Source organism: Staurois parvus, unplaced genomic scaffold (genome assembly GCF_062004578.1).
Source record: "Staurois parvus isolate SC_StPar_1 unplaced genomic scaffold, SC_StPar_1.0 ptg000469l, whole genome shotgun sequence".
Classification (NCBI taxonomy): domain Eukaryota; kingdom Metazoa; phylum Chordata; class Amphibia; order Anura; family Ranidae; genus Staurois; species Staurois parvus.
The window spans coordinates 2,547,222-2,563,455 of record NW_028318265.1 but is presented as its reverse complement, the minus strand read 5'-3'; the positions used below and the strand labels follow the sequence as shown (position 1 = coordinate 2,563,455).

At 43.7% G+C, this 16,234-nt stretch overlaps 1 protein-coding gene across 6 annotated transcripts in view; it reads left to right on the top strand.

The window, feature by feature from the left end:
* Positions 1-16,234, top strand: part of ABCC9 (ATP binding cassette subfamily C member 9) — a 125,202-nt gene that overhangs the window by 38,581 nt on the left and 70,387 nt on the right. For all 6 annotated transcript variants that reach the window (XM_089689132.1, XM_089689135.1, XM_089689131.1 and 3 more), the window contains exons 7-11: positions 113-301; positions 5,417-5,593; positions 12,197-12,352; positions 12,495-12,629; positions 13,217-13,379. In XM_089689132.1, coding sequence (XP_089545258.1) covers positions 113-301; positions 5,417-5,593; positions 12,197-12,352; positions 12,495-12,629; positions 13,217-13,379 — 820 coding nt within the window. The remainder of the gene's footprint in view (positions 1-112; positions 302-5,416; positions 5,594-12,196; positions 12,353-12,494; positions 12,630-13,216; positions 13,380-16,234) is intronic.

Sequence of the window (16,234 nt, the reverse complement as noted above, 5' to 3'; positions counted from 1 at the left end):
GTAAACTTTGCACATTGGCATCCATCTAGAATTCCTTAAAGAGATTTGTGGGTTCCCTAATAATAAAAATGTATCAAACTTATACAATGTTTACATTATTCTTTCTCCTTAGAAAAAGGCCATTGACCAGCCTCACAAGACCCCCTCCATCTGGGTGGCCATATACAAGGCGTTTGGGCGCCCCATACTGTTGAGCAGTACCTTCCGCTACCTGGCTGATCTGCTGGGCTTCGCTGGACCCCTCTGCATCTCTGGGATCGTCCAAAACCTGGGAAACTACACTGAAACCAAACAAGAGCAGGTGTGTGTGTGTGTACATGACTTCCTTACAATGCAGGATGTAGTGTAAAGCTAGTACAACTTGTCATGCGACTTTGGATACATAATGTCGCATTACAAGTCACAGACCTAAGGGACTTCAAAATGTGCTTGTGATTAGTGTGTATAGTAAAAGCACAGTGTAAACTCTAAATTAAAAGTCAATTTTTTTTTTTTTTGGTCACGTCTTGTGTTCTCAACTACTTTCTTTGCATGAATCTCTAGTGAAAACTTTTTTTTTCAAACTCTGGATTGCACAGGAAAGTGTTGCAACCCCTTTTAGATTTTTACTGCTTATCAGGATTGCAAGAATAAGATCGCATATATTGAAGTCCAGATTGATTTATTGTTTACGAAATCTGTGATAACTCCACCATGCTTCAAGGGTCTGAGAGGCCTTCATCGGGGCCAACAGCTGTAGGACAACAAAATGTGATCTGGACAACAGGACAAAAATATTTTGACCATATATTTGATGAAGTAGTCTGTTCCAGTCATTATTTGCTTCTTATATTTTGCCTTTCCTGGTTTCTCCCTCTTCCTCATTAACATGCTAAAGAAATTTATAAAGAAAACATTTCTGGTTTTAATACATTACCTTATTATAGACCATGGGTCTCCATACTGCGGCCCCGGATGTGGCCCTTTGCTACCCTCTATACGGCCCTTGGGGCACTATTCCTCCCACTGAGACCAACACTGGGGCAGTACTTCTTCCATTGAAACCAATGACGAGCCACTATTCTTCCCACTAATACCAATGATGGGGCACTGTTCCTCCTACTGACCATCAACCCTGTGGCCATGTTTATTCTCACTGATGCTGGGGACAGGACATTTTCTATCCTCTCTTGCCCTGATCCGGCCCTCCTAAAGTCTGAAGGACAGTATACTGGCCCTTTGTTTGAAAAGTTTGGAGACCCCTGTTATAGACCCAGTGATGTCATTAATGGCCCTCTGCGCCCCTCTTTGCATTGCAGGATGATTGTTGCTGTTAGTAGGGCCTGACTGGGTGGCATGCATACTGTACGTGATGTGCATTTCCGGGTAAGAAGGCACACATGTGCGCCGTCCTGCCCGCGCCGCCATTAGCAGCAACAGATGTCAATCACCAGATCCCAGCCAGAGATTCCCTGCCAACACCCAGCAATCGCTGAGTAACACTGACAGGGGAGAGTCCTGTGTGTAAACAACACAGGTCTCTCTCCTGCCCTAGGAACATGCTGTTGTAAATTTCTCTACACAGCAGAGAAATAAACAGCAGCATGTTTCCCAAGTAAAACACAACACAACACAGCACAGCACACAGTAAAACAGTACAAAGTTAACCCTTGATCGCCCCAGATGTTAACTCCTTCCTGCCCAGTGTCATTAGTACAGTGTCAGTGCTATTTATTAGCACTGATCACTGTATTAGTGTCATTGGGATGTCAGTGGCAGTTAGTCAGTTCCCATCCAGTGTCAGAATGACTGTGGCAGTCTCGCTATAAGTTGCTGATCGTCGCCATTACTAGAATAAAAAAAAATAAAAATAAAAATTCAAGTATATATACCGCTATTTGTAGACACTATAACTTTCACGTAAACCAATTCATTCACACGTATTGGGATTTCTTTTTTTTTGCAAAGACATGTAGCAGGATACATTTTGGCCTAAATTTGTGACGAAATGTGATTTTTTAACATTTTTTTACTGGATATGTTTTAGAGCAAAAAGTCAAAAATATTGTTATTTTTTCAAGTCTTTTCTTGTTTATAGTGCACAGATGATCAAATACCACCAAAAGAAATATCTATTTGTGGGGAAAAAAGGACATAAATTTTGACCTCGCAATTGTCAGTTAAAGCAATGCAGCACCATATCGCAACAAATGGCCTGGTCAGGAAGGGGGTAAATCTTTTGGAGGGCAAGTGGTTAAAGCAACTATGCTGCCTCGAAAAAAAAAAAAAAGTTTCATGCAAAAGAAGACTATTAATACTTATGTATAACGCCTTCCATGGCTTGGATCTTTACTCTCTTGCATCTTCCTGACACAGTTCCAACACTCCAGATTGCTCGTCAGCAGTAAAACACTAACACCTCCTGCTTGGACCAGACATCTTCACTTTCACTTCACTGGTTAGATTTCTATAAATATTTTTCCATCTCACAGACCTGCTTTTCTACTTGAGTCCTCATGCACACTTAACATTTTTACAGCTGCTGTTTTTGGCTTTTGGCGTTTTTTTTCTACAGCTAGTAAACCCCCAAGCATGTTATCTTATTATTATTATTATTATACAGGATTTATATAGCGCCAACAGTTTGTGCGGCGCTTTACAATATAAGGGGGAGAGTACAATTACAATACATTTCAGTACAGAAGGAATAGGAAGGCCCTGCTCATGGAGCTTACAATCTAAGGGAAGGGGGAGATGATACAAAAGGTGATAGCTGCGGGGAATGATCTGGCGGAGGTGATTCAAGTACAGTTCTTAGGTGGAGGTGAGGTAGGCTTCCCTGAAGAAGTGCGTTTCCAAAGATCGCCTAAAAGCAGACAGGGTGGGGGCAGAGTGGGCGATTTGGCCGATATCTGTGGATGAGGTTGGGGATGTAGCTAGGGGCAGTGTTGTGGATTGCTTTGTAAGCTCGTATTTTGAATTTTATACGTTGGGTTATTGGAAGCCAGTGAAGGGATTGGCAGAGAGGGGCAGCAGTCACTGATCGGTTGGTAAGGTGTATGAGTCTAGCAGCAGCATTCATAATAGACTGAAGGGGGGATAGCCTGTGTAACGGTAGACCAGTGAGGAGGGAGTTGCAGTAATCAAGGCGGGATATAACCAAGGCGTGGATAAGTTGTTTTGTGGTGTCATTGGTCAGGAAGGGGCGGATTTTGGAAATGTTCCGGAGGTTGAGGTGGCAGGATTTAGCCAGTGAGTGGATGTGGGGCCCAAAGGAGAGGTCAGAGTCTAGGATTACACCTAGCACCCTGGCATGAGGGGAGGGACCAATGGTTGTGCTGTTGATCATAATGGTAAAGTCATGAGTGGGGGATCGGGGAGGAAGAAATATTAGAAGTTCAGTTTTTGAAAGATTGAGTTTGAGGTAGTGATGTGACATCCATGCTGATATGTCGCTTAGTAGATTTGTGATATGTGAAGAGATTGAGGGGGTGAGCTGGGGAGTGGAGAGATAGATCTGGGTGTCATCAGCATAGAGGTGGTATTGGAAGCCATGGGAGGTTATCAGTTGGCCAAGGGAGGAGGTATAGAGAGAGAAAAGGAGGGGCCCAAGAACAGAACCTTGGGGTACCCCAACAGAAAGAGGAAGCGGAGCGGAGGAGGAGGAGTTGTATGTGACACTGAAAGTGCGCTGAGAAAGGTAAAAGGAGAACCAGGAGAGAGCACACATAGACTGTAATCAATTTTTTTTGTCTGGGACGTTTTTTGTCTGGAAAAAAAACCCAGGACTAGTGGATTTCTAGAGGAATTTTTTAGCTGTAAAAACGCTCTAATGCTGAAACAGGTGGCAAAACACGGTAAAATGCGGTAAAACGCTGTAAACCGGCGGTTTTGGTTTTTTTTCTTGGTAAGAAAAAGGTAAAAAACGCTAAAAAATGCAAACGTGGGACAACGTGGCTAGACGCCAATGCAAGTATGCTAAAAAAAAAAACTTTTTTAACGTGACTTAACCACTTCCCGACCGGCCGTTGTATATAAACGGCCGGACGGTGGCACTGCAGGGTCGGGTGGCCGTCTATAAACGGCCTCCCTGCACCCTGCTTGTGCGCGCTCCCTGGGAGCGCGCAGCACCGCGATCCGGTGCCCGCTGTGTCCTCCGGACACAGTGAAACACCGATCGTCGGACGGGACCTCTGTACGAGGTCCCGATCATGTGATCACTGATTGGCCAATCAGTGATCACATGCAAAGTAGTAAGCAAGATGTCACTTCTGACATCATTGCTTACTATGTGTGAAATCTGTGAATGATCACAGAGGTCACATGGTACAAGGCTATTCACAAAAGCCTTGTACCATGTGACAAGCTGTGACCAATCACAGCTCACTCTGTATTTCTCAATGAGTGCAGGAATGCACACAGAGAGAAAGAGAAATGATTGCTTTTACATCCTATATGGGTGTAAAAGCAATCAGTGTAAAAAAAAAAAAAAAATCTTTATCACCCCTCACAAGTAGTACACTGTCACCATGGTGACACTGTACTGCTAGGGTGACAGTATGTAAAAAAATAAAATAAAATAATAATATAAAAAAATAAAATAAAAATGTAAAAAAAAATGTTTAAAAATTATAATTTTTGCTTATAAACTAATTTGGATTTTTTTTTTTACTAAAAAGATAACGGAATAAATTTTGGCTAAGATTTATGATGAAATATTATTTATTTGCAAAATTTTATTAAAAAAACACTTTTTTTAAAAATTTTTGGACATTTCATTTACATAGCAAAAAAAATACAAATCCCAGTGGTGAATAAATACCACCAAAATAAAGCTTTATCTATCTAAAAAAAATGGTAAAAAATTCATTTGGGTACAGTGTTGCATGACCGCGCAATTGTCATTCAAAGTGTGATAGCGCTAAAAGCTGAAAACTGCCCTGGTCAGGAAGGGGGTAAAAATGTCCGGTCTGGAAGTGGTTAACACAGCTAACATTACCAGCGTTATCAAAATGTCCAGTGTGCATGAGGACTTATTTGTGGCTTCATCTAGTCATTGGGCAGCACAGTGGCTAAATGGTTCGCACTCCCGCCTGACAGTACTAGGGTCGTGGGTTTGAATCCCAACCATGGCACCACCTGCCTGGAGTTTGCATTTTCTCCCTGTGCCTGCATGGGTTTCCTCTGGGTACTCCGGTTTCCTCCCACACCCCAAAGACATGCTAGTAGGTGAATTGGCTCTTGTCTAAATTGGCCCTAGTATGTGTATGTACAAATGTGAGTTAAGGACCTTAGATTGTGCACCCCTTGAGGGTTAGGAACTGATGTGAATATACAATATATATGTAAAGCACTGCGTAAATTGACGGCGCTATATAAGTACCTGAAATAAATAATTGTTATCCTGCCAGCGATTTATTTTTCATGTCTTTTCCAGGATCTACAGAAAACTGCCTTTGTCAATGTCTACTTCATGTCTTCCAAGGAATTTTTGGAGCAGACCTACGTATTGGCTGTTCTTTTATTTCTGGCCCTAATCCTCCAAAGGACATTCCTGCAGGCCTCGTACTATGTCACCATAGAAACAGGGATCAACCTGCGCGGAGCATTACTGGTGAGTACTACACCTACTGTCCCCAATAACAGCTCATGTACAAAGTGAAAGAAATACAAAACTCCCCCGAAGAGTCCATTGTTTTCAGAAAAGTCCAATCAAAGTTATGTTGAGACTTGTTAGGTGGAAGTCCTCTCTGCTGAATTTTTCATCCAGCTGTGCTTATTCGTAACACAATGCATCTGAAAACACATGGCAGCACATAGTGATACAGCAAATACTAAAGCCCAACTTCAACCAAAACCTTTTTATTGCAATCTGTGACCTGCTGTCCCAACAGGAAGTGTGGGTAAATCTTCAACAGACTGCAGTAAAAAAGGACAGAGAACCTATTATTTCTCCAATCTGTCCAAACTGAGAAAAAAATGTATTCCATAGGATGGGCTTTGTGTTCTCATGCATCTGGTGTAATTTAAGCCTTTATGGTTCAAGGATCCCCAGCAGTGCTGTGGAAGCGTCCTAGAATCTAGAAAGTGAAGGGAGGTTAAAGAGAACCCATACAGTAGAAGTTGTGCTGTGGCAGACAGAGGACTAGTCAATGGCATGGCCTATGGTCTCTCTGCAGCTGAACTATTCTTTATTATTTCTTTATTACACCTTGTTCTGCACTGTGTATCTGCATGGAAGCAGCCATTTTAGTAGAGAAGAAAGGCTTTGCTTCTTAATGTCAGAGCTGCTCCAGATGACTGGTGATTTGTTGACTAGTGGGGTACTATAGAGGTGGAGGAAGAACAGATGCATACAATGGATGAAGTAGCAAAAGAGGGAGATCATTGCCCTGCAGGCCCTCAGCTACAGCTTCCTCTCCAGCTAGGAGAACAGTGAACATACAGTCAGGTCCATAAATATTGGGACATCGACACAATTCTAACATTTTTGGCTCTATACACCACCACAATGGATTTGAAATGAAACGAACAAGATGTGCTTTAACTGCAGACTGTCAGCTTTAATTTGAGGGTATTTACATCCAAATCAGGTGAACGGTGTAGGAATTACAACAGTTTGCATATGTGCCTCCCACTTTTTAAGGGACCAAAAGTAATGGGACAGAATAATAATCATAAATCAAACTTTCACTTTTTAATACTTGGTTGCAAATCCTTTGCAGTCAATTACAGCCTGAAGTCTGGAACGCATAGACATCACCAGACGCTGGGTTTCATCCCTGGTGATGCTCTGCCAGGCCTCTACTGCAACTGTCTTCAGTTCCTGCTTGTTCTTGGGGCATTTTCCCTTCAGTTTTGTCTTCAGCAAGTAAAATGCATGCTCAATCGGATTCAGGTCAGGTGATGGACTTGGCCATTGCATAACATTCCACTTCTTTCCCTTAAAAAACTCTTTGGTTGCTTTTGCAGTATGCTTTGGGTCATTATCCATCTGCACTGTGAAGCAGCATCCAATGAGTTCTGAAGCATTTGGCTGAATATGAGCAGATAATATTGCCCGAAACACTTCAGAATTCATCCTGCTGCTTTTGTCAGCAGTCACATCATCAATAAATACAAGAGAACCAGTTCCACTGGCAGCCATACATGCCCACGCCATGACACTACCACCACCATGCTTCACTGATGAGGTGGTATGCTTAGGATCATGAGCAGTTCCTTTCCTTCTCCATACTCTTCTCTTCCCATCACTCTGGTACAAGTTGATCTCGGTCTCATCTGTCCATAGGATGTTGTTCCAGAACTGTGAAGGCTTTTTTAGATGTTGTTTGGCAAACTCTAATCTGGCCTTCCTGTTTTTGAGGCTCACCAATGGTTTACATCTTGTGGTGAACCCTCTGTATTCACTCTGGTGAAGTCTTCTCTTGATTGGTGACTTTGACACACATACACCTACCTCCTGGAGAGTGTTCTTGATCTGGCCAACTGTTGTGAAGGGTGTTTTCTTCACCAGGGAAAGAATTCTTCGGTCATCCACCACAGTTGTTTTCCGTGGTCTTCCGGGTCTTTTGGTGTTGCTGAGCTCACCGGTGCGTTCTTTCTTTTTAAGAATGTTCCAAACAGTTGTTTTGGCCACGCCTAATGTTTTTGCTATCTCTCTGATGGGTTTGTTTTGTTTTTTCAGCCTAATGATGGCTTGCTTCACTGATAGTGACAGCTCTTTGGATCTCATCTTGAGAGTTGACAGCAACAGATTCCAAATGCAAATAGCACACTTGGAATGAACTCTGGACCTTTTATCTGCTCATTGTAATTGGGATAATAAGGGAATAACACAAACCTGGCCATGGAACAGCTGAGAAGCCAATTGTCCCATTATTTTTGGTCCCTTAACAAGTGGGAGGCACATCTGCAAACTGTTGTAATTCCTACACCGTTCACCTGATTTGGATGTAAATACCCTCAAATTAAAGCTGACAGTCTGCAGTTAAAGCACATCTTGTTCATTTAATTTCAAATCCATTGTGGTGGTGTATAGAGCCAAAAATGTTAGAATTGTGTTGATGTCCCAATATTTATGGACCTGACTGTATCAGCAAATCTCACTCCAAATCTGGTGAGACTAGCAGTCAGAGGCAGCAGTATGTTAGATGATCCCACATTACACATATACAGCTATGAGGCTACAGATTAGGAGTTCCTGGGCATGGGAAATGCATTGTTTTTTTTCAGAAAACATATATTCATCTTTTGAGGTCAGGTCCACTGTAAGAAACTTGCCATCGTCCTTGCCAAACACATTGTGAAATCTAGAAAAAAAAAGAAAAATGAAAACATGTAGCAGAATCTGATAAGGAGAAATGAGCAGCCTTGTACTATTTATTTATAATAGATATCCAAAGCTGAGCTCCCATCTGCTGCCTGGATGTATCCAATGCATAAGGAGTGCTGGGAACATACACATCTATCATCTTCTAATTTATGCAGAATTCTGGCTTCAGTTCTCTCTTTGATAGGCCACCACACACCTCTCCTTCCCTTTTTTATTGGAGAGAATAAAACACATTAGGAGAAACTGCAGGAACTTAAAGCAGAACTCTAGCTTTCCATTCAGTGTTTTACGGGCTCCTCTCCTGCACTGAAACTGCTTCCTCTGATCTCACTGCACACTGTGAGCTTCTCACAAAGCACATTAGAAGCTGCAGCAAGTCAAATAGAGCTAATTTCCTGTATGAAGCGCATCCAGCATCATCTAGCACTTTAATTTATTGGGTTCAGTTCTTTCAATCATGAAGGCTCAGCATCACATGTTCGGATGGTCTGCATACAACACGGCCTACCTAGGTACATCCACCCCTCTAGACTTTTAGCCACCTATCAAAGCATTTTTATATTTGCATAGCTCATCACAAGCCCGCTGCTTGCTTCAGGGTTCTTTAGAGGAGTACTAAGGCCGGTAGCTGTGATGTTTTCAAGACGCTACCCTGTTGGCCCATCCCAACAGCAGTAATCTTGTAGTTGGGGCCCAGCACTGATACCCAACACAGAATAATGGCGCTCAAGACCAAGTAAGATGTGTGGTTGTATTAGAATAAACACAGGTAACAGTTGCACGTGGTATGGGGAGCAGCAAAGGTTTACTTGCAATCCCAGCAGTACCCCAGTAAGTCTTGGAGAAACAAAAATTCAACAGGTAACCGGATTAGTGACCTGAAACACAACTCCAGAAACTGGAAGCTCACTGCATGGTGAGTAGTGGGCTGGCGGCAGAGGGTGGCCATAGATGGAACTCTGGTGGTACACTTGCAGTGTGAGAATTTCTTCAGTCTCCGATCTAAACCCCAGAGAGTAGAATAGCAGAGATGTCCCTGCTCTGTCCCTCCTCACCAGGAACCTTTCCCTATCACTGCATACTGTCCCTAACCAGCTCTGCCCACTTTGCAAAATGCACACCAACTACAGTGGAACAGTGCTATTTGTTAACACTGCCCTCACTAAAAATGGTCACATAGGTCTCCAGAGTTGTGGCATACAATTCGACAGCTGATGACAGTGATGGAAGCTCTAAAGGGACAAAGTTTCCCTTAGTTTCCACTCCTCTCTCCTGTACAGTAGCTGATACACAGCACCATCTTCAGGCAGGAGGTCACACTGCACCTGCCTATGTCCTGCCTGCATTGCATAGGGAAGGATAGAGGCCTAGTAATGACCTTTTTTTATGTTTATGGTGGGGAGGGAAGCCAGGGAAGGCACAATATAAGCAGGTTAAACTTAAACAGCTTTAAAATGTACAGTCTTAAGGTAAAAAAGAGAAAAGGGGGGCATAACTAAAACCTTTAAATTCATTATAGATGTGAATAAGGTTCAGGAGGGCAATATTATCAGTATGCTGAAGTTAAAGCAGTATTAAATGCAAAAGCAAACATTTATTATATTGCAGCTTAGCAATTCATAGATGTGATGGCTGAATTAGTTTCCCTTTTTAGGCTTTCTTTCTTCTCTTTTTATCTGGTGATCCAGCCAGCTAGTTGATTGTTTTTCAAAAGCACATGCTCTCCAGCAGAATGGATCAGTTTACATGGTTGAGACAAAGAAAAGAAAACTGATGCAGCTACTGCATGTAATAATTGTTAAGTTGCAATATAATACATTTTTGTTTTTAGGTTTAATACCACTTTACAGGGACAATACAGGGACATGACTTCATATGAAAGCTCAAAACTAACCTTAGAAAGTCTTATTTTATTGAAAGAGTGATTCATATTTGGAAAATACTTCCAGCAGAGGTAGTCAAAAGTAACTGAATTTAAACATGCTTAGGAGAAACATAGATCTATACTAAGACAGAAAGGATAAATCCACTACCTCACACCCCCCCCCCCCAACACATGGACACAGGGGTGTATCCACAGAAATTAGTGCCTATGGCAAGCACTGAAAATTTTCCCTGTTCAAATATCTGATGCCCATAATTTACATAACTTTGCCATATTTGCAGCTCAAAAATATAAGTCAAACTGATTAATCTTTTCATTGACAAATTATGACACTACGTGAACCAGAGCTTCCTTGCTTTCAGTGATACAAATTGGTCTGATGTGAGTGTAGCACCTTCCTAGTTTAGCTAGGGGGAACTAGACCCTCATAGTTAGGAGCTGAGTAGCAACTCAATTGAGATAGTCAGAGGGGTCAAATTCTGGACAGGACTGAGAGACTGCAGGTCAGCCCCTCTTGAATTTCCCCCAGCTCTGAGGCTTTCGGAGGAGGACCTTGGAGGCAGGGGATGGATCTGAGGAGTGGTTGGCTGCACTTTTGAGGGGCCTCTGACAATCCATAACATGAGACTTGGCAAGGGCATGGACTCCCTTAAAAAGGGTTGGAGTCTACTCAGTAGCAGGAGAGTTGGGTGGAAGAAGGAGAGAGAAAGTTGTGAGGTTGTGGTGGAGGGCCGCCAGGAGGCCTAGTGGGATGGAGACTGCCTCCAAGCCTGGAGCTGGAAAGGAGGAAATCTCAGGACTCATTGGTCTCCTGAGAGAGGACCACCTGAATGGCAGGGAAGGAGCAGCCCAGCTGATAGGCCTGGTAGCAGCAGGCATTCCGTGAGTGGTACAGGAGAGGATCCGAGTGAGTACACCTGCACCCCCTGGGTATATAGGGGAAGGAACACTCTGGTGGGAAACCATATTAGCCCTCTGTTAGTGAGTGTACACCTTTCTTAAAGGAACAGGAGCCAGATCCCCTGCTCAGGAAGAATGCCTCCAGATTGCTGGGTGAAGAGGAGTTCATCTAGGGTCTGGGGTAGTACAACTGGAGCTGCTGGCTAGCACTCTAATAGAGACTGCATCAGAGAAGAGAAGATGTGAATAGTTCAGGAAGTTGGCCTCAGATTTTGGTTCCCTTGGGCATCCTATACACCCCTTACCCCATCCAAGTTTAATCCCCTCAATACAATAACAAAACCAATGCTCAAGGCCTGATGTATGTCTATGGATGAAACTTGTGTGAAAAATGCTAACTGACTGGCTGTGCAGGACTATAGGGGGCCAAATTCATCAGCACCCCCTAAGGGGGTAGTTCTACATGAGTTTTATCAATTTCTTCTCTTTCTACACCCAGCAGAGCAGGATCACAGAGTCTGCCTTGACCCATGAAGACTCCAGCTCCAGGTTCTGGACAGTTACCCTAGCAATGCTTACCATACCACCATTCTCTACCTTCTGCCTGTTCTTTCAGTGATTTCAATCATTCAATTTAGCTCACATTCTTCAAAGTACATCAGAAGTCTTCTCCCTCACAAGCAGTCATCCTCCATAGTGCCTTCTCCTGTTCCTGACTGATTACAGGCTGTCATGGGATTATTTAGAGACATCCCATGCCAGGCCCCTCTCCTACTGTGACGGGGCTCGGTGGCCTGATGGCTCCTATCGGTAGCCCTGACCTTCTCTACTGCTGAGTGGTATGGTGCCCCCCAATCCCCCCCCCCCATGTGGCATCCAGGGCACGTGCCTGGTATGATTAGAAATTACAGAAAAAACACATGAAGTACAATATGGTACAATGCAATTGGAAAAAACTAAATGTTCCATCTGATCTGGTAATTCAGTTTGATCACTGGGCAATGGCAATAAAAATGTAGTAATTAACAGAAAACCTTACAGATTGATTATGAACAAGTTACATCATACAATTCATTCATTTTGTCTATGTGTTCCAGGCCATGATCTACAACAAGATCCTGAAGCTGTCCACCTCCAACATGTCAATGGGCGAGATGACCCTGGGACAGATTAACAACCTGGTGGCCATCGAGACCAACCAACTGATGTGGTTCCTTTTTTTATGCCCCAATCTCTGGGCGATGCCTGTGCAGGTACAGCCGACAAGTAAGGGCACCGCCGTAATACCAATCCGATCCCAGCCCTGTCTCTTTACATCTTCTGCATAACACAGTGGAAAATAGCACAATATTGTCCTCTGTACACATACTGTATACATTTACCATTTTCTTATAGATCATAATGGGGGTCATCCTCCTGTACAAGCTGCTGGGCGTCAGCGCTCTGGTGGGGGCTGCTGTCATTGTTCTGCTTGCTCCGATACAGTACTTCATTGCTACCAAGCTAGCGGAAATCCAGAAGAATACGCTGGTAAGTCTGGGAGAGAAACTAGATAATCACTGATACATTAGTATTATACATTTATATATGGCACAATAGCGCTGTCATATACTGTACAGAGCTCTAACATATTCCAAAGCACTGTACAGAGAACATTGCACTAGTCAACAAGTTTCTGCACCAGAGAAGCTTACACTCACACAGTCATTATTAATATACTTTTATAAACTTTTCCATATATTTTTTACATATTGCACAGTGCTATACAGAGAACACTAAGACAATCACATCATCCTCTGCAGCAGAGGAGCTTACACTCAAATCTCTCACTAGACTACTCATATACAGTCACTGACAAAAACACACACAATAAAATGACTTATGGCCACCAGAGAATGGACAAATACACAGGTAAATATTCATTACAATTTGTCTTCTTCTATTTAAAAAAAGTTGATTTAGTTATTGGGTGTCTGCTAAGGTCTCTGCTACCCAACATACATGGCGTTATTCATGCACTGTTCATCTGATGTCTCTGGATATGACATACTGTATCTATCCACCACTCTGCACTGAGGTATTAATTTCTCATTCAATTCCTTGTATCACCTGTGAAGGATTATTCTACTGAAAGACTAAAGAAGACAAATGAGATCCTGAAAGGAATAAAGCTACTGAAGTTGTACGCCTGGGAGAACATTTTTTGCTCAAGTGTGGAGGAGACACGGATGAAAGAACTGACCAGCCTAAGAACATTTGCCCTGCACACGTCCCTGTCCAGTGAGTGATCCCCTCTTCATAACACATACAATGATTAAACATAAGGCTTCTACGATCTGCTCCGTCTCCACCAATGTTATGTTCACTTCCTACACAGCAAACTATGATACAGATCAGGGTTTCTCAACCTTTTTACCTTGGAGGAACCCCTGGCAAGAATTTTGAGATCCCAGACGATAATAATGTACATATCTACAGCTCACGGAACATTGGTGTTGATATAACAACAATTATTTTTAGAAATAGCATGAAATAATAGAATCAGTATTAAAACTTACGTATTTAATGTGAAACTTATGTTTGCTTTTTCCTGCACAGATGCTCAATTTTGGGTCCTACTTGAGATAAGCAGTGTACAGGGGGGCAGCAGGGTGGGGTACAGGGAATCAGGAGGGCTCAGTGCATGGGGGCAGAAGGGCACACTAAATGGGGGTTAGCGGGGTGCACTACATTGGGGTCAGCTGGGAACATTTCTTAGGAGACAGCAGGCACATCATATGGGGGGGGGGGGGGGCAGCGGAGCACATTAAATGGGAGCAGGGCATATTACATAAGGACAGGGCACATTATATGGAAGCAGGGTACATTACATGAGAGCAGGGTATAGTACATGGGAGCAGGGCACATTACATTGGAGCAGGGTATATTACATGGGAGCAGGGCACATTACATGGGAGCAGGGTATATTACATGGGAGCAGGGCACATTACATGGGAGCAGGGTATATTACATGGGAGCAGGGTATATTACATGGGAGCAGGGCACATTACATGGGAGCAGGGTATATTACATGGGAGCAGGGCACATTACATGGGAGCAGGGCACATTACATGGGAGCAGGGCACATAATGTAAGTGCAGGCATATTATGTGGAAGAAGGGCACATTACATAAGAGCAGGGCACATTACATGAAAGGGGGAAAATTACGTAGAAGCAGGGCACATTATGTTGGAGCAGGGCACATTACATGAAAGAGGGGGAAAATTACGTAGAAGCAGGGCACATTATGTTGGAGCAGGGCACATTATGGGAGAGCACGGCACATTATGGGAGAGCACGGCACATTATGGGAGAGCAGGGAACATTACGTGGGAGCAGGGCACATAATGTAAGTGCAGGCATATTACGTGGAAGCAGGGCACATTTTATGGGAACAGGGTGCATTACATGAGAGCAGGGTACATTACATGGGAGCAGGGCACATTACATAGGAGCAGGGCACATACTGTAATGTTGGAGCAGAGCACATTACATGAAAGCGGGGCACATTACATTGGAGCAGGGCACATTATGGGAGAGCAGGGCTCATTACATAACAGCAGTGCAATTTATATGAAATCAGGGCACATTAAGTGGTAGCAGGGCAAATTACATGAGAGCAGGGCACTTTATGTGTGAGTAGGGCACATTACAAAGGAGCAGGGCACATTATGGGGCACACAGCAGGGAATATTACATACAACACACATCAGGGCACAGTACATGGGACACACATCAGGGTACAGTACATGGGGCACACAGCAGGGAACTTTACATGGGGCACACAGCAGGGCACATCACATGGGGCACACACCTGGGCACAGTACATGGGGCACTCAGCAGGGCACATCACATGGGGCACACACCTGGGCACAGTACATGGGGCACTCAGCAGGGCACATCACATGGGGCACTCAGCAGGGCACAGTACATGGGGCACACTCCAGGGCACAGTACATGGGGCACTTAGCAGGGCACAGTACATGGGACACTCAGCAGGGCACAGTACATGGGGCACAGGGGTGGACTGACCATTTGGAAACTTGGGCACTGCCCGAGGGTCCGGGTCAGTAAGGGGCCTGATGAGATGCCCCAGTACCTTTTTCATAGGCTTTTTTGAGTTTGGGCAAGGACACAGGGTCCCCATGATCCCCTATTGCCTGGGGGGCCCCATGAGTTGTCAGTCCGCCCCTGATGGGGCACATGGTATTAGCAGAGATTTCCTTCATTTGCAGAGATTGGCAGCGAAGCAGCCGGCCCCTCCTCCTCTCCTGTCCATCCCAGGTGATGTCACATACAAGCACCTGGGATGGAAAGGAGGGGAGAAGGAATTGGACAGCAAGTCACAGCCAATTGACTGTATGCGGCAGAAGGGATGCGATCTACCTGTCAGCTGCCTGAAACTGATGGGTAAATCATGGTGGAACACCTGGGGACCTCTCCCAGAACCCTAGGATTAAGCAAAATCCCAGCTGAGAAACCCTGATATAGAGAGTGTGTGTGAAACTGCAGAGCAGAGCATTGCCAAAAAAAGTTACAATTCTGTATTTCCGGGAAATCCTCTATCTGACTTATGCTTAATTCATTCATATATTTCAGTATTTTTTTTTTCAAACACTTTGCTGCTAATTTTTACCACCCTAAAAAGTGAATATATTATAGCTGGAGAAGGAATTTAGTTCAAGGTCGCATCATTATTAATTATTTATTTTAATCTCCTTGTTTCATTTTCAGCCTTCTGTCATCATTTCACCATTTTCTTCACTTAATTTTCACACAACTTTCCTTTTTACACTCTTATAAATGGCTGAGACCACAGAGCAGTGGTCCACAAACTGCATCCCACAAGTCAGTTGTAGCCTTTTTATTGTCTGTAATCGGCCCTATGGCTAAAGACCTTGCATTTAGAACCTTCTCTTTACACACCCATTCCCCTGTATGCAAAGTGCTGTCCCAGAACCTAGAAATTTACTGGATCAGCACTGATCTCCTGCCAGAATGTGCCTGTATAGTTCTGGCATACCTCCCAAGTTTCTGAGATGGGAACAAGGGACACCTAATAGCAAAAGTATGTATTTATAGGACACTGCCCCCC